The sequence below is a fragment of the Pyxicephalus adspersus genome, chromosome 6, assembly GCF_032062135.1.
Source record: "Pyxicephalus adspersus chromosome 6, UCB_Pads_2.0, whole genome shotgun sequence".
Taxonomy (NCBI): Eukaryota; Metazoa; Chordata; class Amphibia; order Anura; family Pyxicephalidae; genus Pyxicephalus; species Pyxicephalus adspersus.
Window position 1 is genome coordinate 64991182 of NC_092863.1, and position 25008 is coordinate 65016189.

At 38.2% G+C, this 25008-nt stretch overlaps 1 protein-coding gene across 1 annotated transcript; it reads left to right on the top strand.

Moving 5' to 3' along the window:
- FEM1C (fem-1 homolog C) lies at window positions 1-23192 on the top strand. Its single transcript, XM_072416068.1, has 3 exons — window positions 1-148; window positions 2589-3283; window positions 18596-23192. The coding sequence occupies exons 2-3, from the start codon at window positions 2740-2742 to the stop codon at window positions 19903-19905; spliced, it is 1854 nt and encodes a 617-aa protein (XP_072272169.1). The 5' UTR covers window positions 1-148; window positions 2589-2739; the 3' UTR covers window positions 19906-23192.
- The last annotated feature ends 1816 nt before the right edge of the window (window positions 23193-25008 follow it).

Consider the following 25008-nt stretch of genomic DNA (forward strand, 5'->3'; position numbering starts at 1 on the left):
TTAGCTAGCAGGTTAGGTGAGCCAGCTATCAGACGGAGAAGAGCCCCGCCTGCACCGTCACACCGGCCGCGGCTTGGCGCAGGCTGGTTCGGAGTTCACGGTGACGTGGGGGGAAAAGTCGGGGCTACAGGCAGCAACCATGGCCGCGGTAACGTTGTCCACATATGTGTGCTGGGGTAGTGTGTGACTGCTTCCGCCTACGCTGTGTGGCTTGTGTACGGCAGCACTAGTCCTGTGTGGTTGTCTATAGCGACCTATGGCTCTGCGGCACTACAACTTCCTGCCATGCTGAGGCTTGTAGTTCCACAAGAGCCCAGGAGAGGCAGAGGTGTAGCTGTGTGTGCTGTCAGGAACTTCTGTGAGCCGCCATAGTTGACATTCCTGTACTTAGCAGTGTGTTGTATGACTGCAGGAACAATGGCTGCTGCTACTGTATATCACACCTACCCATGGAGGAGGGAGGGGGTATGTTATTTTATCAACTTTCTGCTGAATTGGTGTTCTTGTTGTCAGAGTTCCATTATGTCCACCTTGTGGGGGTTTTCCATTATCCATAACATAGCTAATAGTGACCATCAGCTATTCTTCTCGTCTGCTCAGTGATGGCTTCATATCCCAGACCCTCATTATACACCCAACTCATCTGAACACACATTGGGGACCTTTATCAGGGAGATCTCTGGGTTCACATGCTGTGTGTTGGCCCTTCAGTCCATCTGTTAATCACACCTGATCTTTTACATCATTTCTATCATTTGTTTACATACCCGGTGGGGGAGATAAATCTAACCAACCCAAAGGAAAAGTACCAGGAACCCATAGAATATCCATAGAAATAGATATACAGAGGGGCCCCAATAAATCCATTCACACTCCAATAGTGGTTCTCTATGTTCTTCAGTAAAATAGGAAGTGTCTGTATACCAATGGTGACCAATAGAGCAGCAAATGTGACTGCAAAAGTCCAACATGACTTACAACTACCCTTTGATGTCTATACAGGTTGACATTCAAAAATCCGGCAACCTTAGGAGTGCCAGATTTTCTAAGATTCTGGATTTTTTACAGTTATATATGCTGTATATATTTACCAGAAAATGACTATCTGTACAGACCTTTAAATGGATGCTGAATCCATAATGGGGCTTTACAGCAACAAATAAATGAGAAGGAATGAGCAGGAAAGCAATGCAAGCAAGACCCAACAGCTGATTGTACAGCGCCATCAAAACATAAACATTGCCTCCAGAAAACAGTGTAAAAATGAAAATGCGTTCCGAAATCCATGCCGGAAATATGAATGAACCGAATTTTTGAATGTCAACTTGTAAACATAGAGTAATAAAAATGTTCATGGAGATATTTTCATGTTGATGAGTGTATACATTTTTAGTGGACTCCTTAGTGTATATATACACACACACACACAACTTATTTAGTTAGTTTGTGCTGTATTTGTGTTTTTACATTTTATATTTCAACAGTCTTTTTTTAATTTAAATTTTTTTAGTCGCCGCTTTATGAAGTTTTATCTATGGCCTGACAGTTGTCCTTTTTCTATTTATAGTTGTGCTTGTGTCAGTGCCCAAGGTAAAATCATTACATGGGAAATGTGTGTGTCATTCACCGTGTTTATTACTTGTGTGCTTCTCATACATGTTACCATGCACGGTATGTTCTAGATAAGTGTTGCTCTGATTTCAATGTGTCATTCGAAAAAGTGTGTTCCTAAGTCTTCCACTCAAATTTTCCCTTGATAAATTTATTCATGCTTCTGGTGGCAATGTGTACACCTGAGCCAATTCTAACCATGTAACATTCCACACTGGTTGTCATGTAAACAATACAGAAGCAGTGAATAAAGAATGTGACTAATGCAAGGACTGCTGTATGTTGCTGTGTGTTTGCTTAGATTAGTCCTGTTGGTATAGCAGCCAAAACAAACTGCTTTATAGACGCACAAATACAACATTTAAAATGATTAAAATCATTGCAAGTAATTCTCCCCCAGCCTTGGTTATTGTGAGCATGGGAGGGATGCTTTTTTTTTGTCTGTTTTGGAAACCGACAGCCTTGCCTTGTGTTGAGACAAATTTTGATTAAAAGACCTGATAAAAGGTTGTGAGGTCACTAGTCTTTTCACACTTGATTGGATGTTATGTTGGAATTACTGTGTACATCATTTTTATATTATTTATTGGCTGCTGCCATACTGGAAATATATTACTGCAATTTTTACTTGAACAGATTTGGAATATGTAGCGCTTTATTCAAAGGCAGTTTGAAAGCCTGGCTTGCAACTAATTGCTTGATATTGTGTTTCTATCCTTGTTGGATATTTTATGGCAGCTTTTGTGTGACAAAGAAGGAACAAGAATGTGAGGCATCGACTGCCTGCACCATGCCTTTAATAAGCTTACAGTATCTGAACACATTGCTTTGGGAGTTTTGTGACACATAAGTCGTGATTGTATTCTAAAGATTTGCATGGGGCTGTTCTGTTATGTGATAATATTAGATAGATGACTAGATGATCAGTTTTATATGAAACATACTAACCATTTTTCTTATTATTTCTCACTTTTCAGCGTTATGCTTTTGTGAGTCCATATTTATGCTTCTCTTGAGGCAACGTGGAGGAACTTCATTTTTCTTGTGCCTTTCTTGGATAATTGTGGCTGTCATCAACAAATCTACACTTATCTGACACACACACAAGACTGTCAAAGCGGAACAACCATGGATCTTAAGACGGCCGTGTTCAACGCTGCCCGTGATGGAAAGCTACGTCTTCTTTCCAAGTTGCTGGAAAACAAGGCCAAAGATGAAGTAGTTTTGCTGATGTCGGAAAAAACAAATGGGGCAACACCTCTTTTAATGGCAGCCCGATATGGTCACCTAGACATGGTAGATTACCTGCTGGATCAATGCAGTGCCTCTGTGGAAATTGGTGGATCTGTCAATTTTGATGGGGAGACCATAGAAGGAGCACCACCACTGTGGGCTGCATCTGCAGCCGGCCACCTTAAAGTGGTTCAGTCACTACTGGATCATGGCGCTTCCGTGAACAACACAACCCTCACCAACTCTACGCCTTTGCGTGCTGCCTGCTTTGATGGGCACTTGGAGATTGTTAAGTATCTGGTTGAGCACAAAGCAGACTTGGAGGTAGCTAACCGTCATGGCCACACTTGTTTGATGATCTCTTGCTACAAAGGTCACAAAGAGATAGCCCAGTTCCTGCTTGAAAAAGGGGCAGATGTTAATAGGAAAAGTGTAAAAGGTAATTTTGCATACAGATGGTCAACTAGCTTGTAAGTTGTTGATTGGAGGAATGGGACCCCCTCCCCCAATTCCCTTGTATAAAAGTAATGAAATGTGACACTGTTCTGCTTTGTTATATTGGCTTTTGTGTCTATTAAGGTAAGCATATATGAAAGGACCTGATTGTTTACAAACTGTCAGATGGCAGAACATTTCTTATTTTCATGTTTTCCAGAGATCTTCTTAGTCTGAGAGAGATTGATTGTCTTGGCGTTCTGGTTCTCTTTGGCTGAGAACAAAAGCAAAAGCTGAACATTTGAGTGGTTTAGTTCCCCATTTCTGATTAGCAATCTCCTTTTGTAGGAGGAAAAAGTTTTCTCTAAGTATGCTGAAGTTTTAACATAAGTTACTCAAGTTAGTAGCTAGTTAGTTGGCATGTACGTGTATGTGTCCCCTAAAAATGATTGTAAGATACCAGGAAAGCCATATTCCTAGTATTGAAAAAAGGACAAAAGAAAATTTACTTTTTTAGTAATATGGGTATTGAAAGGAAAAGCGGGGAATTCCTGGCATAGGATCTTTTCAAATTGTATTCAAAACAGTTTCCATTAAACAAAACAGAAATAAAATGCATAGACAAGGGTAAAATATCTCCTTATTTCTTTTTAACTGTAGTTTGCCTTACTCTAAAAATGGAACTAAAGTTGGAACTTTCATTAAAAAAAAAAAAAAACCGCCTCACCCTTATGGTATGTACACATGTGCAATAATTACCGTTGGAAACAATTTACTAACAATCTATCATCCAATAATTCCTAACAAAAAAAGTGAACAACCATGAACAAATAAATTTCACTGGAAACAAACGACCATCCCGGCAGATATAATTGGACGACAATCGCTCGCTATTGTGTGTGTGTGTGTGTGTGTGTGTTTGTGTGCGCGCGCGCGGTCGTTCAGTGATTGTGCATGGTTCTGCAGTACACTTTCTCCAGTACATGTCACTTCCTGCATCGTTCAAACTATCATATCTAGCGTGTGTACATTATTGGTGGATTATCTTTGAATGATCGTATCATTTCAGCATGTACAGAATCGTGCACTATATGATTATTCAAAATAATCGTGCATAATCGTTGATCTGTTGTAAATCGTTCATTTTCCAACGATATTTATTGCATGTGTGTACTTAGCTTTCCATAGATCCCTCGATCCCTTCACAACTGGCCTTGATTTGGTCCCCTACTGTTCTGGATTCTTGCACTGCGCAGTATAGGATTTTTTTCCCATTGAGGGAAAAAGCCCACAGTCTTCTGGGATATGTGAAGTAGGTATCCCAGGAGGCTCTATTCTATTCTCTATTATACTCTATTCCATTCAGTCTTTACCATTGTGTGTTTGTTTTTTGTTTGTTTAAAGGCATTTGAGAGGGGGGCAAGCTAATTTTTACTTTACATATAAAAGGGTTATCTACCCTTTTATATAAAGTAAAAATTTGGGTTATCGGTCTGCTTTTCATATAATGTTCACCTTCCGTAGGCTTTAATGGAGCACATCAGCAAAAAGAGTACATTACCTAAGTTGCCAGTCGCTACACAGAACGGAAAATAGCGCTACCTTATATCAGTGGTTCCCAATCTTTCCTACAGCAGGGCCCGGCAACACAGCACAAAATTTTTTATTACTGCCCGGTAAATGTACCGCCTATACCACTCTGCCACCCCCAGCAACTCCCCCTGCTGCCAGCACATTAGCTGAGAACAGCAGAGCAGCGTAAGAAAGCTGGCTTGCTGTCAAGCGGCAGAGTAGAGAAGATGCCCGCGCTCCCGTCACCTGCAGCCCCCCAATTCACCAGCCACGGACCGGCACCGGTCTGCAGGCTGGGGGTTGGGAACCACTCCCCTATATTACAGATTTGCTGGCTATTTGATTAAATATAAAAAATAAAGATAAAATGCTGGGCTAAGACTTAAGCCATACAACTATTCCATCCCATACTAACCCTAACCTAAACTAGCAGTATGATATCCAAGGACTGTGGACCATTTCAGGAGATTCATTCTTCTACTGGCTACCAATGGGTCTAGAATAAAGTGGAGTTCCCGGCAAACAAATATACAATCAAAATAGTTTTTTTACTGTTTATATGACAGGTAGGGTAAGGTATTTGTAGTTTAGGCCAACCATTTTTGAAATGTAATTCTGTTACTTCCTGGTGGAATACTACTACTTCCAGAGTCATCCTTCCTGATCACTCTTTTTGGATGAAGGTAATAATGTGTGTTTCCTGAGATGGCTGGAGGTGTACTAGGAAGCTGCTTTATTCCACCAGAAAAAAAAGTTGGTTGACTGTGCTATTCAGTAATGTATGTATGAAATTCATTAGAGTGGCTGTACAGATTTACAAATCTTTTTTTGCATTTTTTTTGCAAATTAGTATCATAAATCATACACATGTTTGGGTTTGCATATGTTCTGTAATGGTCAGCTGTCGGGATTCAAGTGTATGAGATCACAATTCTGACAAACCCTGTTGTCAGTCATCTACTAAATGTTAGAAAGTAGAACTGACCATAAATTGTTGTCTAAAGAAACAAAACATTTTGTCCTATTCCATATTCCTGATACCGAGGATTCTTCATGAACACTTTCTTCGAAGTAATCTATTCACATATGCACCCCTTATTTGTTTTTAAGTTATTAGAATGGAAGAAATGATACTGTGCTGGCATGATACTGACATTCAGAAATAGAAGGTGCATTTTATGTGCTTCTGTCACCATCCCTCTGTTTTTTATTAAAACCATAGCCTTTGTAATGCTGCAAATAACAAAATCAGTGGTAAAAGGTTTTAGCTGCCTTTTGCTTTGTAAAATGAAGGAATCCTATAACTAAAATGTGTAATAAGTCCTGTGACCATATTGATATAAATGCAAGCTTTTCTTTCCTTAGGTTTTTATTCAAAATGTATTAAATATACAACAAATAAATATAAATCAGAAACAAAGGTATACATAGTCTTTTGAAACGACTATACAAGAACATAAGTTAAATAAGAAAGTTAGACTCTGTACCAAGGCGTACACCAGCAAAACAACAATAAAAAAAGAATACTAATGCAAGCTTTTATATGTACTTTGCATTACTGTTTTTTTTGTTTGTCTTTTTTGGCAATGACCTTTTGATCTGAAATGTCAAAATTGGCAATACACCAACTTTTGTAGCCCTACCTCAACTTTGACATATATGCAGTACAGAAGCTTCTAGGTTAAAGTTGATGTAACACCCTTGTGCTAATTATACCCTAGTGCCAATCAGTTCTATGTTTAACAGGTTTTGTATTTTGCCCCTTTTCATTGGCCACAATTAAAATGAATTTGTAGGACATATATGGCATTCCCAAAAAATATTTTAAATTTGAGATAAAAACAAACAAAGTGTGTTTCTTGCTGTTAATTAAAAAAAAAACCTACTTTGAACTTTTTTCAGATTCAGTGTAGGAATGTTAGTGCATACCTAAGCCTAACACAACAATTTATTATATTGCAGTGTGTCAACCCTAGATTTGACTGGTTTCTATTCCTTCCAAGCTTTAACCCTTTTTTTGTCCCAAGGTGACAAGCTTACCCAGTGCCTTGTATCTTTGGATACAATCCAAAACTCATCAATTTGCTGCATCTTCTTTCACTGTTTTACTGTTCACTACCAGACTAGGCTTTGGTAGGGTAAATAATGCTTGCTGTCAGCTTGAGAGCATCAAGTAAAGTGAATATTGTACCAAAACTAGTTTTATTGTTTTAGTTTGTAAGGGGTTATTTATTTTTATTTTTTATTTGTCTGCTTTCAAATAAACTAGTACAGATACCAAAATTGGTAATCTAATAAGTAGATTAAAATATTAAAACTATTTGCTTGGCATTACAGCCAGGTAACTTTTTTTATATTAGGAATATTTCTGTAATGTAAAATGTTTCTTTTCTTACAGGTTTCCTTTAATGGAAACCTGCAGTGAGGAAGTATGTAGACAGACATAGATGACTTCTGAAAATGCTGCTTGTTCTGCTGTCATGGTGATGATTCGGCTTCGGTACTTGAGTCACCGATGCAGAACGAGTATGCAGACCTTACTCTGACTTCACTTGATTCAATTTTTTCATTTCTTGTTTTGTTTGGTTTACCATCATATTGTGATCAATTTAATCCCTTATCGAACTGTGGATGGTGCGTAGTTTATGGAAAGGATGGATTTGTAATGATTGAAACTATTGAGAGAACATTACCTGGTGTATGCCTAACATAAGTGTGGGCAATTAGACTACTCCAGTGATGTATCTGATAAAATACTAAATTGTATTTTGTATATTGGCTCAATATACTTATGTACTAACGTTAAGCTTTGTTCCTTTTGCAAATACACTATATGACACTGCAGGGAAAACTCAGTTTAAGTATTCCTAAAGGGAATTTACAGGTGGCAAGTCATGAATGTCATTATATGAAAACGTTCACTGCTGGTGAATTAATTAACCGCAATTTAAAACACAAGCACCAGAAAGATGGACCTGGAGTGAAGGTCGCATTCGCTGGTTTATGAATTTACCCTAGTCTTTTGTATGAAGTACTTTTACATAAAAAAACATGTAGAAGTCATGAGCTTGATGTAAGATATTTTAACAACCTTTAATAATTTATTCCCCTAATTCATTGTATAACTGTGTGTGTGTCTATTTTGTGATTACATTTTTCAGTGCTACATAATCGTGTTTTTTTTTTTTTTTTGGCTCCTTATCACTGTTTAGGTTTGTGTGTTGAGAGACTTGTGAAGTTGAAGTGAATGGCAAACTAGACTCCCTCTATGGATATAATAACCATTTGTTGAGAGAGAATGGAAATGCTTCTTCTTTTCTAGGACTTTGTTGTCCCACCGACAGTGCATGTTTTGTATAAAACCACACTGAAGAGACACTTCTTACTGTGTGTACAGTGTTTTCCCCAGCCCCTATGACCTGGGGTGCACCATCTGGCACTTTTCTGTAACTACCTGGGTGCTTTTGGGTGCTTACTGAAAAGTTGGGTCACAATACACTTGTTGCCACCCACCTTCAGTTTCTTCCAACCTGGTGTGTATAAACAAAAGTACCCCATTATTGAAACAGGGGCACAAGTTATGGAAATGCTCTTCTGGGACTTAAGCTAAGCTTTCCTTATACCAACCATCCAATGGCGTCAGTTGCCTCAGACCTCTGCTTTCTAGCAGACATAACGTACAGTACAGAACCAGGAGGCCATATGATGTGAGTAAAAGGGGCGTATAATGCCTATAATGCATATAATGCCTTGACTCAGATGGTTGTTAAATATCATAGACCTGGAATTCCTTTTGTACCAGAGAAAAGGAAAAAAGCAACTTCACTCATAAATGTTTTTGAGATTAATAATCTCTCTATGCACTTTAAACAAGCATATCCTTATGTGTTTTGTATTGCTACTATAGGAGCAGATTTTGTAATTTGTGTTGCAAGGCAGGTATGACATTTTCTCTAGCCTGGGCAGCTAGAGAAAGCTCAAGCTACCACATACAATACTGAGATAGACCTACTGGAATAAGTTTACTTGACAAAGTATTTATTTTTCTGTGCAGCCAGCTTTGTGATGCAGACACCATTACCAGACAGTTTAGCAAGGTCATTCACTACAGCTATTCAACTTTTTCAAGAAACATCAGCAGTAAAACAGTAGCATGTTCTGCTTTAGTCCTGCCATGCAGGGGATTTTGGGAGGCCGATACTGGCAAACTTATTACATAAAATGGTTAATAAGTATTTGGAGTTCAGCTTTACAATAGGGTCACTGCAAATAAAAATCTTCAGAGCAATAGCTCTTAAAAATCGGCAGAGTTTTAATCCCTCCCCTTTACTATTTTTCTACAAAAACATTGTATTCTATGTCCTCCACTAGAAAGGAACCACGTGAATATTTCCCCTCCAGTTCTAAATGTTACTGGGACAGGAAGTGAATGGGGAGCACAACCAACATCAATACATTTCCCGCTGAATAATTGTTGCAGATACATTTACCAGTAGCCTTTTTTTCCGCTGTTCTTTTAGTACATTTGGATTTCACAGATATTGCATTCCTCCTATGAGTTAATCATAGAATTGGAGACAGATGATAATTGTGTACAGATGCAGGAAATAGGCAGGGACTTTGTTTTACAAAATTGGATAATAGAATTGAATTTTCATGCAATTTGTGTAGACATTCCTTACCTATTTAGTATACCCCATAGTTCTCCCCAGTCCATATTTGGGGGGCCGGCTGCCCACCTGCCGTGAATATTTTGCCCGTCATATTTTCAGCAGTTCTGAACGGACAACAGAGAGGCTGCTCTGCTCTTTCTGTTCTCCGCTGATAAGATCTGATAGTGTGTGTAAATGCTGCATGTCACATTCCTCAGCCTTACAGCTCTCTGTGTATAAACCTTCATATCCCCTAAATTGTATGTCATAATGATTTCTAATTTTCCTGGTGCACAGGGAACACCTATAAGTTAGCACCATTCACAATTTCGGCACCGCAGCTTTTACAAATTTCATGATATGGAGATCAGAATTGGTAAAATTTTTGTGAAAATACAACATTGGGGTTGCAGTATTAAAAGCAAGTGCGCCTTGGAGTCCTAAATTAAAAATCCAAATTGGGGACCCTCCGGGGCCACTTAGAAAGGAGCATTGGGGAAGGGCCCCTAAATTTATACTTGTCTCTCACAGATCTATAACTGTCATACTATGTTACCCTGTCTGCATCTCTTCTTTGAACCCCAATTTCCCTAGAAAGGTAGGGAAGCGGACAGTTTGATGGGCAGAGGTTTTTATGTTCTAATAATGCCATGCTAATGAAATTTTAGGGGTTTTTACATCTGTCCCCCACTTGCACCTACATTTTCAGTTTCCTGCACCTTCCCATTTCAGATAAATTGGGATTCAAAGAACAGAAGCAGAAAGGGCAGCATAGTATTACAATTATAGTTTGGTGAAAAGTAGGAAAAATATTTAGGTGGCCCCAACCCAATGCTTCTTGCTATGTAAGTGGTTCCAGGAGTCCTTAATTTGCATTTTCAACTTTGGGCTCATAGGTGCACTTTTTTTATAAAACGGCAACCCAAATGTTCAATTTCCACAAGTTTTTAAACTTGTGATCCCCATATTTTGAAATTCCTAAAATTAAAAAAAGAAATGGTTATTAGTAGCTATGAGAGTCCCCTGTGTACCCTAAAAATTTTAGGTAATTACAACCAACAATTTAGGAGATCTAAAGGATTGAACGCAATGAGTTGTAAGGCTGCAGACCTTGACAAGCAGACTTGACACACACAGATCTGTCATACTGCGGGTGGATAAATTTCACAGGAAGTTTTTGTTTTTTGCAGTGATGAGGAGGGCACTGGCTGTCCCGCCCCCATCTGCGATCACATGCATGATGCTCTTTGTGTTACCTAGGTATAGCGCTAGGAGGTGACATCTGAAGTCTGGCTGATTTCACATTGGCAGTAAGGTTGCATTTGCTGCGTTTACCCCTCACATTCTTCTCGCCAGGAACCAATGCTGCTTGAATAACCGCTAGGCCTGAAAAGCCCAGCACTTACCGCCTGTTACCAATCCCAGGTGCCCAGCACTTACCGCCTGTTACCAATCCCAGGTGCCCAGCAGTTGCCAAATAGTCACTCAGGAGGGGCATTTTTTTTTTACTGCTTATGTGAACTAAGCCTAATTTGTTAAGCCACATTGATCACAATATTACACTACTGCGAGGTATTACACTATTAAAACATGGAACACTAGTGTCACGGTCCCTTCCGTGACAGAAGTTTGAGGATCTGTCAGACTAGCTGCATGTGTGATTATCTGACAGTCTCTTTGTTTTTACTTGTTTCTGTGTTGTTGTTTGTAATGACCACTCCCCTTGTGTCAGGTGCAGCTGGTGGTCATTACTGCTCCTCCATTTAGTCTGGCCTCACACTTCATGCTGTGCGGTTAATATTCACTACTGGGATGTGAATAGCTGGAGTGTCCTGCCATTCTGAGTTCCTGTTGATTTCTGCTTATAAGATAAGTTGCGGTTCTTTTGGTGTATTGGTGTTTTGTTTAGGTATTTGTTGTTTATTAGGCCTCAGGGAGACACTGGGTCCTTCATAGGGGAAGGGACCAGCAGTCTCAAGCCAGACACTACTGCTAGGGCTGTGCAGGGCTAGTAGGGCCTAGGTTCCTGAGTATGAGTATCCCTACCTTCAGGGGATGCTCCTATGGTTAGGAGTCAGGGCTGGATTAGGGTTTTGCAAGGGGTGACCATTCCCTTTTCCCTAGGTATTTGAGGCCTAGTAGTTTATACACCTTCCTGTTACCCTCCCCTCCCTGTCATTCGTGACAACTAGGCAGTTGAATTAAAATACAGAGCACTGGACTGTTGGGGCATAATACAAAAAAATGGAAAATTAGACATTCTAACAAGCCAGGCATTAGAATGTTGGAACAAAATATAGGGGTTAGGTAGAACACTGACACAATAGCAGGGGTTACTGGATATCTATGGCATAAATAACTAGGAGCTCCAAATTTGCTGTGTCTAGCCTTGCCCACTTTGTTACCACCGGGCTACAGTTTCCCCCAACCCAGCTGAAAAAAAATTTCTGAGCAGAACACTATATCCACTTCTTTGGCTGGTATGCAGCAGCAGGTTTGCCTTTATATTATCTAGCTGGGTCTTGCAAAGGCAGCAGCACCACTTTAATTTTAAATCTGTTTTTCCCTACAACAGAAAAACAAGTTTGCTTACAGTCCTGGGAAATTTTGTGGCTCAATAAGTGAAGACTTGTTATATTTTATAGGAAACATCTGGAAATGTTAATTGTGCGTAAGCAGCACCCTAAAAATGTACCCTTTTGTCTGAACTTCCTCCTGAATTTCTGCGGACCACTAAAATCACCTTCTGAGCACGCATGCGCAGTCAGCCGTGTTTCGCTCAAAGGGGGAGAAACCTCCCCCAGAGTGACGTCATAATGACATAACCCCGCCCACTCTCCCATCACAGATCTGAGCCTGCAATGGGGGAGTGGGCGGGTTGTGTCCAGGGACACAGCCTGCCCACCTTCCTGAGCCTGAGATCTGCACGGGGGACATGGTCTGCAGCTCTGGCTGCTGCATCCCCCCAGCGGGGTCCCTCTCCTGACCCTGCTTGGGGGTGCGCCGGCCAGAGCCGCTGACCACCGGTTGGGGACTGCTCCTCTAAACCGTTTCTGGAACTGTAAAAAGCGCAGTTGGTATCTTTAATCCATAGGGTTCCCCACTGTTTTACCTTCTGTAACAAAACATATATGAAAATCTTTCTTGGCCCCTGCATCCCTAAGTTCATGTTTGGTTTTAGGCAGACTTTTGCACTGTCTAAGGCTGGAACACTCAGAAACTTTTGTAGGGATTCCAGCAGGGATCAGCTCTTTCTTTTTTTGAGTACCATTACCTGACATGGATTTGCAAAGCAATAGCAAATTCAAAAATAACTTCCGGACAGGCATCTGTACAAGCTTTCTTCTTGTGTGTTATTCCTCTGGAGTAGGGAGTAAGCTGTACCTGAAATGTATCTGGCATCTACCAGTTTACTGCTGCAAAACATCTGATACACATTTGGGCTATTTTGAGGATTTGCAGTAAACAGGCATGTAATGTTCTTTAAATTTATCACTGTGATAAATTCTGTTCCTTTATTGACAGTAGAGGTATGCCCAAAAACAAAAAGTGTCTTTCAAAATAGAACATGAAGCTATTAAAATGTGATGGCTCTGTATCTGTGACATATTCACACCCCCAGCTATAGCCAATGCTGTGGAATAGTTGGGGAGTTTTCAGACTTGTTTAACTATGTTCCGGCATTTCCCCATTCAGTGGTGCTGCTGAGTGCCTGTTGCATACACTTTATAACCCTAATTGCAAAGGCTGCAAAGATAAACTTTTCTGTACTTTGTTTTCTTATACAGATTTATAGATTTCTCCATTTAGGGTTTATATCTGCAGGTCATACCTGTGCAGTTGGCACCTTTTTCTGAGTACTGGGTGAGATAAGATACCTACTGTCAGTATTTCTACTTCTGTATTTGCACTAAGCAAGTTTAGTTTTAAAATTGCAGTTTGACATTGGATACATTGGTTCAGGTTGTTTTCTGCTTGTTTAGGTTATGGTCTCCTCCTGTAGGACATCTGCAGTAAGTGTTTGGACAAAGGCAGACTGGAAAAGAATAGTAATTGGACAAGTTACAAAATCTTGTGGTAACACTGTTTTCTGATTAGACGGCAAGTACCAGAGGTAGCTTCAACTTGTCTCACCTACCCTATTATATAGGCCTGAAGACCATGTGATCGTTTTACAATGTGCTGGCCAGCATTCATCTGACTGTCCTCTAGTCCTGCTTGAATATCTACATATATCTTCCAAAACAGAAATATCTGCCCATTCTTACATGGATGTATTTAATTTTCCTGGATACATGGGCGCTACTTCATATACTTCTTTTCTCACAGAAGACAATACATTATTTTGTTACAATCTATCACTTAGAAGATGAACAGAAATATAGAACAAGCAGAAAGCAAATTTTAGAACTGAAATCTAGGCAGATTTAAAAAATATAAATTGGTGCAAGCAGTGTAGTATTTTAATTTAATGTGGTACCAGCCCCTTGCATTTTGTAGAGCAGGGCTGTAGTGTGGGAGAAAGTTGCAGTACAATATACCAATCCATACATCTTCGTCAAGGAGTATACTGATGGGAAGATGGAGCATCATGACAAGAAATAAGCTTGCCTCTGTGCTGCTTCTCATTTTACTGTGCAGTAACAGGCTTGGGTGGGTCCAGAATGACCTGAGGAAGTGGGACGAATGAAGCTGCATTTAGCAGCAGGAAAAAAAGGACTGCAAGAGTGCATTGATAGCTTTAAGTTTTCTTTTTATCTATTTTAGTGGGATACTTTTTTAATCTTGTTTTTAGAATGCATTCTGCTTTACATTAAAGTGCATTTTAACATTTTTGCTTTTTATGCGGGTGTTTCCGAAATGAATTTTCAGGGCTCAAAGTGTGAACGGTAACATACAATGTGTACTTCACACCCAATGAAACTACTGAGTCACTATAGATTTCTTGGTTTCTATGTGACACACACAAAAAAATGACCCATGGAAAATATAATTAGTGTTTTAAATCTTGATGGTGGAGTTGGAGTTTGTTCAAACTTGTATTTCGGCAAGTGTTCTGAATCACCATTTCTTATACAGCTGAAAGCAGGTGAAGAATACTGACCTATTTGGTGACTGTAATGCTTAAATAGGTGGTTTATGTTGGGAGTGTGCTGCAGTAATGTGTTTTTATTGACCTTATGTGGTGCTGTCTGATTGCTGCAATTTGCAGCCTTGCCAGAGAGTTTGCAGTCTTATGACCACAAGGATTGCTAAGATTGGCCAATTGTGGTGATTAAAAGGAAATTTGTTTTGGAAAATCACCTTTCCCTTCTTTAGATTCAAAGGCATGACAGGAAAGGGTATAAAGCAAGTAAACATACATGAACTAACTAACCAGCAGGTTGTGCACAGACCTCAAACTAAAATTTACACACCTAAACGAATGATTCATTACACGGACTCTATGCTATTCAGATAGCTTTGTCCTATTATTTATTTTTTGGTGATGGTGGTGTGCACACCATACACATAGATAATTTACACCTGTAGCAGGTTTGACATTAAAGATGTCTGGTACAAAGCCTGAATATCGCATGTTTTATGGCATTCCATTGTGCAAATTGAATAAGGCTGCAAAACCATAGCCAGTCAGCAAATTTTCATTAGGCGAGGTGATCAGGTTGTGCTATCATTTCTCATTAGTGGTTTCTCTTAAACTTCAGTGGAAACAAAATTGAATGTTGTGTTGGATCAGTTTGAATTCTGGGAAATGTTTTATAAATAGCCAAAGAGACTGCTAAAAGTCTGTCTCAAGCTATTGGATTTGGGTTAAATTCTTCTGATTTAAGTTTTGTGGGTAAATTGCACCTACAGCTGTCGATTAGTGTTGCTGGTTAGAATAATTCGCCCAAAACACCTGGCACTCAGTAACTGAAACTTCAGTTTGGATTAATTTATCGAAATTATATTTTTCTTCAAGTAAGAAAAAAATCAGAATAAAGCTGCGTACACACGTAAAATTTTTATCGTTGGAAATGAACGACCGATTGGCCAAAAATCGTTTGTAAAAAAAGTAACCAACGACGCCGACGAACGAGGATAGTCGTTGGAAATGAACGACCGGACTGGCGGATCGGATTGGACGACGATCGTTGACCATCTATCGTGTGTACGGTCGTTCAGTGATCATGCATGTTCTATATTCATATATATACTGTGTGTATATATACGTGTGTACAATATCTTTGAACGATCGTGTCGTTATCTGTATGTACAGGATCGGTGCTATACGATCGTTCGCAGATATCGTGCAGGATCGTTCGTCGTTCGTTTACAAACGATAAGCTATGTACACACTTCCAATTATTAACTCTACTATCGATCTCTATTAACAGCTTTGTTATGGAGCCTTGCACTCCAGTCACTGGCTGGAATATGGACTACAAAACATTAAATATAAAATGATGCATATCACATGTTTTTTTTTTTTAATTGCTGACCATAGAAAGAAAATCATGTTGTACATTTTCCTTTTATTCAAGTTTTAAATACCACCTTCCTACTTTTGGTCCTTGAAAGCTAAATGCAGAACAAGTGCAGTGCTGTAGGCTTTAATAGAAATGAAGAATGGTCATACCTTATTTTTTTATCTTATATACTCAACCCAAAATCACTTATCTCAAGTATAAACCTAGGGCACAAAATGTGACAACCCCTGCTAACATTTAAAACCATATTCAACAGAAATTCCAGTAACATTTATTATGAATAATATTATGTCCATTTTGTGTTTTGTTTTTTTTATGGGCTCAATTATCCTTTTTCCCTTTTTAACTTGAAACTTAAAACTTGAAACTTGAAAAAAACTTGAAACTTACTTTTGGGTTGATCAGGATGGGTCACTTGCTCTTCAATTACCTCTTGTCAGCTACCAGTAGAAAACATTGTGTCCTCATGTAACAAACTCCAGCAATGCCTTACAGGTGGCCACACAGGTAGCCTCACATTTGACTCTGGTATACTTTGGTATACAGATTAGTTCAGGGTTGTCTCAGTGACTGGAAGGTGCCCAGGTTCTGTGGCTACAAAACAAGCACAAATCATCTCCGCCACTGTACCTGATCTTTAGTGTGATATGCAGCGTCTGCTTTTTGCCAAATATCTCCACTTTGGTTTTATCTGTCCAAGGGACATTGTTACATAAGTCCTGTCGTTTGTTCAGATGCAGATTTACAAACCTAATCCTTGCTGCCATGTTGTTTTCAAAGAGAAAAGGCTTTATTTTTTCAACCCTTCCAAACTATCTTACTTATTCAGTCTTTTTCTGAATGTACAGCCATGAACGTTTAACATAACATGCTAACTGAGATCTGTGGAGTCTGAGATGGAGCTCCTGTGATTTTGCAATTTCTCAGAACATAGCAAGGTCTTAATTTCTAGACTTCAAATTCTTTGGAAATGGCCTCATAACCTTCCACAGATTGCTGGGGAGCAACAATTGTTTCTCTTGGATTATTGCTGATGATTGCTGATTTGTTAACACACCTGAATGCTTCAGAGCTGCAAACTGCCTAAACATCTGCTTTTATAGAGGGGGTCATGCTTGCTGATGATGAATTAATCTAGTTCATTCAATTAGCAGCACCTGGGTGATACCTGCTTACTTTTTATGGAAGTGGTTGTATTAGCTTAATTTTAAGACCTGCAAGTAGCCAGGTAATTTTTTTAACGACCGTAGAATTGAAAGAATATGTACTTTATTTTTCATATGTATGTACATTTAGAAATGAAACATTCAAGCAAGAAAACAGCACTATGTTACTATTTTTTTTTACTTTTTAAATAATAATTATTATTATTATTAATTATTATATACTTTTTTTTTTAAATGTTTGATTAAAAAAGTGGTAAAAAAATAGTAGTAAGAATGTATAAAAACCTTGTGTCTATGTATATAAACAAACAAGTAAACTAAAGAAAAAGTTTGGCTTTTTACTAGTACGGTAGTTATCGAGGTAATGGATACTGTTAACGTGGTCTTAGTTATTTAGGTTTTAATAACTTCTGTTCACAAGAAAAGTGAGGACAACCTGACATACATGAAGGCTTTCATTGCTTCTCTCTCCTTTTAAAACATTAGTGGGTCAGCATGCAAGCCAGGCAGCCAGCATTTTGTAAAGGTGATCCGGGATCAGTGTGACTTCCATATGTGTGGCTGCTTCTTTTTGTGATGTGTGGTTTGATTAAACAGTTTGATGGGTTTCTAAGAGGATCTGCACATAGCAGCTCTGACAACATTAGTGACTCATGCTGCTGCCTTCGTGCAATAAGACCTTGCTTAAGAATCAGTATCTTATTACCTCTGATCAGTTAATTAGGATTCTCCTGCTTAGCTCCTTCTTTGTCTATTTTCAGCACTTTTGTGTGAAACGTGGGGGCTGAAGGCTATGGGAATCCAACCTAGAAGCTTTAAAATTATGTTGCTTAGTTGTTTAAACTTTGTTTTTTTTACTATTTATCACATTGATTGGTCTTTTTTTGTATACTTATATAATTTGTCTTTATTAAATTACTGGTTTTCGGAGACCAAATCCTGATTTTTAGCACTACCACTAAATGTAATGTTTGTGTATATTCATTAACATAGAAAATCCAGTTTTGTTCATGTAACCGTTGCTTACTATGCTTCCCATACATGGGTTGACTATCCAAAATTAGGCTCAAAATCATTTTATATATTTAAATTTAATGCCAAATTAGGTCAGGAGAAAACTAAATGGTGCTCATAAATAACAAAATGTATTTATATTATTATTGTAAACTCCCATGTAGAGAGGTTTGAAATCAAACCAAAAGCCCCCTGACCTGCCTGTACCTAATGTTCCATCAGAGGCCCAAACCGAAACATATCTATAAGTTAATATTGCTCTTATTTATCACAATATTTTTGTCACCTTAATGGTATGTCCGCTATACTTCAGTAAATAATTGTGCATTCAGCACCAGGCTTACCTACCTAAGCAAGCTGATAATGATATCGCATTTGTATGCTTGTTTTTGTTTTTTTTATAATTTAGTTGAAATTCATACAATTTTTATTTTTTTTTTAGGAAATACCGCTTTGCATGACTGTGCTGAATCTGGAAGCCTGGAAATTATGAAAATGCTTCTAAAATATGGAGCTAGAATGGAGAAGGATGGCTATGGAATGACTCCGCTGCTTTCAGCCAGTGTAACTGGCCACACAAATATCGTGGACTTTCTGACTCAGCACCCACAGACCAGTAAGAGAGAACGTATTAATGCCCTTGAACTTCTTGGAGCTACATTTGTTGATAAAAAACGGGACCTTCTTGGTGCCTTAAAGTATTGGAAGAGAGCTATGGACATGCGATACAGTGATAGGACTAACGTTATTGGCAAGCCTGTGCCGCAGGAATTAATTATGGCATATGATTATGCAAAGGAGGTAAATACTGCTGAAGAGCTAGATAACCTTATTGCTGACCCTGATGAGATGAGAATGCAAGCCCTTTTAATTAGAGAACGAATTTTGGGTCCTTCACATCCAGATACATCCTATTACATCCGATATCGGGGTGCAGTCTATGCAGACTCTGGAAACTTCAAGCGATGCATCAATCTGTGGAAGTACGCATTAGACATGCAGCAGAATAACCTGGATCCTTTAAGTCCAATGACAGCCAGCAGCCTGTTATCATTTGCTGAGCTATTTTCCTTTATGCTTCAGGATCGTGCCAAAGGGTTGCTTGGTACTACAGTTACATTTGATGACCTCATGGGTATACTGTGTAAAAGTGTATTGGAAATAGACAGAGCAGTCAAGCAAACATTGATGCCTCCTGACCAAGTCCAGCTAAACAAGGCCCTGTCTATAATTTTGCACTTGATCTGTTTGCTGGAGAAGGTTCCCTGCAGCCCAGACCAAGATCACTTAAAAAAACAGAACATATATAGGTTCCTTAAGCTGCAACCCAAAGGTAAAAATAACTTTAGTCCTCTTCACCTGGCTGTAGATAAGAACACAACTTGCGTCGGCCGATACCCTGTTTGCAAATTCCCTTCTCTTCAGGTGACTGCCATCTTGTTGGAGTGTGGTGCTGATGTTAATGTTAGAGACTCGGAAAAGAACAGTCCGCTACACATTGCTGCTCTCAACAACCACCCAGATATCATGAATCTGCTTATAAAAGCTGGGGCACATTTTGACTCTACAAATTCCCACAACCAAACTGCCTGTGATTTGCTGGATGAAAAGGAAATGGCAAAGAACTTAATCCAGCCCATCAACCATACCACTCTGCAGTGTTTGGCTGCACGTGTGATTGTTAAACACAGTATACCATACAGAAAGCAAATTCCTGAAAAGCTGGAGAGCTTTGTCTTGCTACATAGATGATGCTTTGCTTGGACCTCTAGTACAATTGAAGGATGTGCGCATTGACTGTTGGCTTCTTAATAAGCACTGTTGATGGGGGTATCAGTTATGCTTCAGCTAGTAATGTCATGACCCACTTGTCTCCGACATTGCATCTTCTCCTCTGGCAGGATTAGTTACCCATATTTAAATCTGAAAAATGTCAAATTTGGTTTTGTGTCCTTATAAATTGTATTTTCTGCACCCAACGTGTACAATCTGCCAAATTATGTTTCCATTTGGTTTGTTTTTTGCCTCTTATTTTGTTGGGGAAAGTGGCACACTTTTTTCTTCTTGTATGCCTTTTCTGGTGGCTTCCTGCTTTTTTGCTGGTTTTGTGGATTTTTTTTTTCTAACCTGAATTGAGGTCATTTCTGCTCTTGTTAATCTCCAAGCCTTTCACTCCCAATATTTGGATGGGTACCTTTCTATGGACCATTGCTAATTTGTAAAAGCTTTATGAACATGTTAATGTTTGCAATTACCATAAGTGCTTTATCTCCTCTATGCACTGGCTTAGACATGACTGTTGTGTGTTAGCATACTTCTATGCAGCATTTTGCCAGCCCAATTAGACCACAATTTGTAGTTTGTTTTTTTCCAGTTTCCATTCTGCACCAAACCACATGGCAATTTTTTAGGAGTTTTGCTGGCTTTTGCAAGCAAAACATTTGACTTTACAACTGCCTTTCCTTGGTCCAGAAATACCATAGAGGTGTCTTGTGGGCTACAAGCATTCTGGTTTTTCAAATCTTTTTGCATTAAATTATTGGTTAAAATGAGTGTGTGCAGAGAGCCCCTTACTCTGTGTGTATCCACGGATAGCTCCTCAATTAGCAAAGTGTCAGAAATAAGAAATGGCTTTATTGGCCTGTAGCAGTCCATCAGATACCCAAACACATTTAGCTGCCCTTTCTTGTTGCAGTTTGATTGTAGGCATTTATTACTGCAGACCTTTTTCAATGGGCCCAATTGTACTTTTTAAATACCCTTTCTTAAAATGACACAATCAAGAAAAAATGTTTTAAACAGTTTTAACATAGGAGTGGTGGTAGAGTATGGACAGGATTGCACACCCCAGTCTAGTCTTGTGACTTTAATATAAAAAAAAAAAGTCTGTTGTTCATAATAACTATTTTGATTGGTTAGTTTTACTTTCTGCAGCTGGCTGGCACTCAAGTTTCTTTTTTGTCTGGTTTTATAAATCACGCATTATGTGTGTAGAAACAAAACTGTACACTGAAAATAACGACCTTGGAGAGTGAGTGTAAGAAAAAACACACACACACATATATACATACACACACCAATGTGCAATAAAAAGTACAAATTCTTTTAGTTACAAAGAGTTGAAATTCATAATAAATGCCTGTGTGGTATGCTGCATTATCAGTCAATACTAATGCATATATAGTATGATTATACGGTGGATAGGAAGCTGGACTGAGGCCAGGACTTCTTAAAGTTTGCATTAATGTTCTTTCTGTTCAGGCAACCTGCATGTGTTGATACAGCAACATGTCTTTTTTTTTTTTTTTTTCTTCTATTTTCAAAGGAGCAGAAATAACATCATTTATGTATGGAGCCCATAGATCCATTTACCTTTGTTTTACCTAGTCGACTAATCCTGCTTTAATGTCCATAACAGAAAGGGCTTGTTCTAACCACAAGGAAAGAAATGTAAATGAGTAAGATTCAGGTGACTAATTTAAAACAGCACTTTAACGTTGCTCCAGAATAAAAATTTTTGGCCTTGCAAATGTCTTACAATAAAAAAAAAATATGAAAAAAATATTGCATACTTAGAAAGCTTCAAATGTAAACTGTTGACTATTTTAATTTTTTTTTACTGGAATTGAAATTAAGAAATGTTAATTTGCAAGGTAGTCCCTTATTTATGAGTTTTCTGGACATGTTCTATCGTTGAGTGTTATAGTGATCGTTTTATGTTGCCACTTGGAGGCCACCATTGCAGACATCTTGTTCTGTAAATGCTAGCTGCCTGAATGTCATGCTGACCATCTGGCAAAAGTATGCATATAAGATCTTATTTTCTTTGACTTTCTTGATCTGCATTCTTTTTCTTGGTTATGAACTTAGGAAGTATTGATGCTTGTAGGTCAGTAACCAGGCACCTAGCATTTTCAGGTTGGCCTTCATGTACCCTATATACTCAAGTATAAACTTTAGGTACCTTTTCGCCTGGGAAAAAAATTTTTGGCTCCAGTAAAAAAAACTAGGGCACAAAATGAATTTGAATAAATATGGTATGTTATTATTAAAACATTTATTAAAAATATTTTTTTTTTTTTGTACTTTTGAATTGTTTTCCTAAAATATTGTTCCAAACGGCTTGTGTTTGACAGCTCTGATCTGTCAACCCATAGACTATTGCAGTTCCAGGACATGCCACTAGGTCTAACTCAAGAATTAACCAAGATTCTTTTTATAATGGCATTTTATATTGGAGTATATATGGTATCTCCTATTAAAACCTTGATCACTGGTTTAGGAAAACTGACATTTATGATAATCAGTTTTGGAGAAATCTTCCATAGTAAAATGGATCTTTAAGCAAACATCCAAATGCACATCTGAAATAAAAAATATATGTTTACTGATTTACCTGTATTTTGTTTAGAGATTCTGCTGACTTTCACACTGAACAACCATTAAGATTGCTCTACTACATGCTGGTTTAGTTACACTGCTTCTTGAAAACTTCTCTGCTAGCTTGACATAAATTATGATGCAAATCTGATTTCCATTGAGCAGTCTAGCTCCGTTTACCTGGGTGTGCAGTATGTCAGAAAGAAACCTGTACACATTGTAGTAAAGCTCTATATTTGAGGTTTGCCAAGTTTAACATAAAGGGGTTATTTCCATCCTAGGCTGATATTTCAGCTGTTGGAAGATATCAGAAAAGTTGAATTGCCCACTACCTATTAATGACACTTAGCGTGATCCCTGCATTTGTGTTCTCTAGCTCTTCTCTTTTTGCTACAGCCTTTGCATGGGCCTAATGAAAGTGCAGATGAAACTTCATGAAAAAGTAGCAAGGACCCAGGGAGTTCTGGGAGGTAGAAAATCCAGTGAGCCTTCATCCATTACTGGAATATAATTTTTGTTGATGTCCTGAACCTTTGATATGTTTACAGTGTCATTTCCAGTAACAACATATTCATTTTGCAAGTTTAATTTAGTTACTTGGTCATCTGGAGAAAGGCTTTCTATATTAATAAATCATTTTTCATATTGAATCTGGAAAACTCTTATTCAGTATTGATTATTTTTGCTTCTGTGACCCTAATTCTTAATCCATCGTTATTGGTATACAGGTTGACATTCAAAAATCCGGCCATCGATAATCCAATTCCGTCAGATTTCCGGCATGGATTTATTTCTGAGTGCATTTTGAAATTTACACTGTTTTCTGGAGGTGAAAATTGTTTGGATGGCACTGTACTCCAGAATTAGCTGTTGGGTCTTGCGTGCACGTGCTTACCTGCTCATTCTCATTTATTTCCTGTTGTATAGCCCCATTATGGATTTAGCATCCATTTAAAGGACTGTACAGGTAGTCATTTTCTGTTAAATATAGCATAATCATAAAAAATGGAGAATTTTCGAAAATCCGGCACTCCTCAGGGCCAGGGTTTGCTGCATTTTTTAATGTCAACCTGTATTTGCACAATGTATGTTGCACTAGACATTTTGGTTAAATATCTACTAAATACTATTTATATATAATATCTCGTTATTCTTTCTTGAAGGTTTAACCCACCCCCCCCAGCGCTATTTCCAAATGTGGCACGAGGTGAATTCTATGTACCAAAAGCAGTAACCCCAAGCCACACTCCAGGTAACAAAAAAAAAATCCTAACTGCTTCCTACGATCCACTGGCGTCCTTGGCTTGATCGATGTGATGTGTGAAGCGTTGGTGCACTGAGAAGATGTGGCATCGCGGGAAATTTAAAAGCAGATTACACTACTACATTATTATCTGCTTTTAAAACATTGATCACAGTAATAGTTTCAAAAAATGCATCTAAATATTAAATTCAAAAGTTTATCTAGTTACCTGTGTTTAGGCAATTTTTTTCATTTCTTTTACATTTTTTTTTATTTATTGTTGTATTATTTCAATATATTTATAATGTAATATGATTTATGTTTTAAACTTTATCATACCCGGGATTTATTTCTAGAATTACAGACCTAAAATATTAAACAACATATTTCCACGCAAAACAAAGTACCACTTTTGGCATAAAAATACTGACATTATCAGAACATCGGGGAGGTTAATGAGGGGAAAATACCTTAAGGTATTTATCTTTTTTCCAATAAATATCCTCATTGTCATAACTTCAGCACTAAGTTCTAGAGATTTCTAGATGATCTTTAAAATCATACCTGCCTTGAAAGTTGCGCCCTGGTGAACTAAGGTGTCTGACTTTCTGCCTTCTTTTTAAAGAACACTATTTACTTGGGATATCTGAGTTCCAAACAAAAAAAGTCCATGATGTCAAGTACAAACAAAATTACAGTTTTACCAAATATAGCAAAACACAATTTAATTTCATATATAACCTTTGTTGTGAAAATCTCACTTAAACTAGAGTTAAAATGTTATATCCTGTAAGGCTGTAAATGGTGTGATCTTAGCTTCTATTTAGATCTGCAGTTGCCACGGTGCTGCACAATGGTTCATTTATGAGATTGGTCCTCCCTTTAATGTAACTGTTTTGGGAAAATGTTAAATTGGTAGGTTATTATGATTAATACCAAGGAATGTGTTTTCATTTTATCAAGGGTCTCATTCCCATGTGAAACCACTTCATGACTCTCAGTAGGTATTAAGAAGTCTGGGATAAAGTTTTAGAGAGACATCAATGCCCTGAAGCTCATTCAGTGAAGCACTGGTCAGAAAAGCATTCAGCAGACAAGTCTATAAAGTTCTTGAGAAGCACCAATGGCCAAAGCACTGTTTAATAAAATAAAAACAAAGTAACATGTTGCAAGTGCAGCTCTGCCTAGGGTGTTTCACCCAAACTTGGTGACTAGTTTAGAAAGGCTTTAGT

Bases quoted from the DNA above. Each gene is read 5' to 3' on its own strand.
- FEM1C (XM_072416068.1), top strand. From the start codon at position 2,740: ATGGATCTTAAGACGGCCGTGTTCAACGCTGCCCGTGATGGAAAGCTA. The intron at 3,284-18,595 runs GTAATTTTGCAT...TTTTTTTTTTAG, and splicing joins TAATAGGAAAAGTGTAAAAG to GAAATACCGCTTTGCATGAC.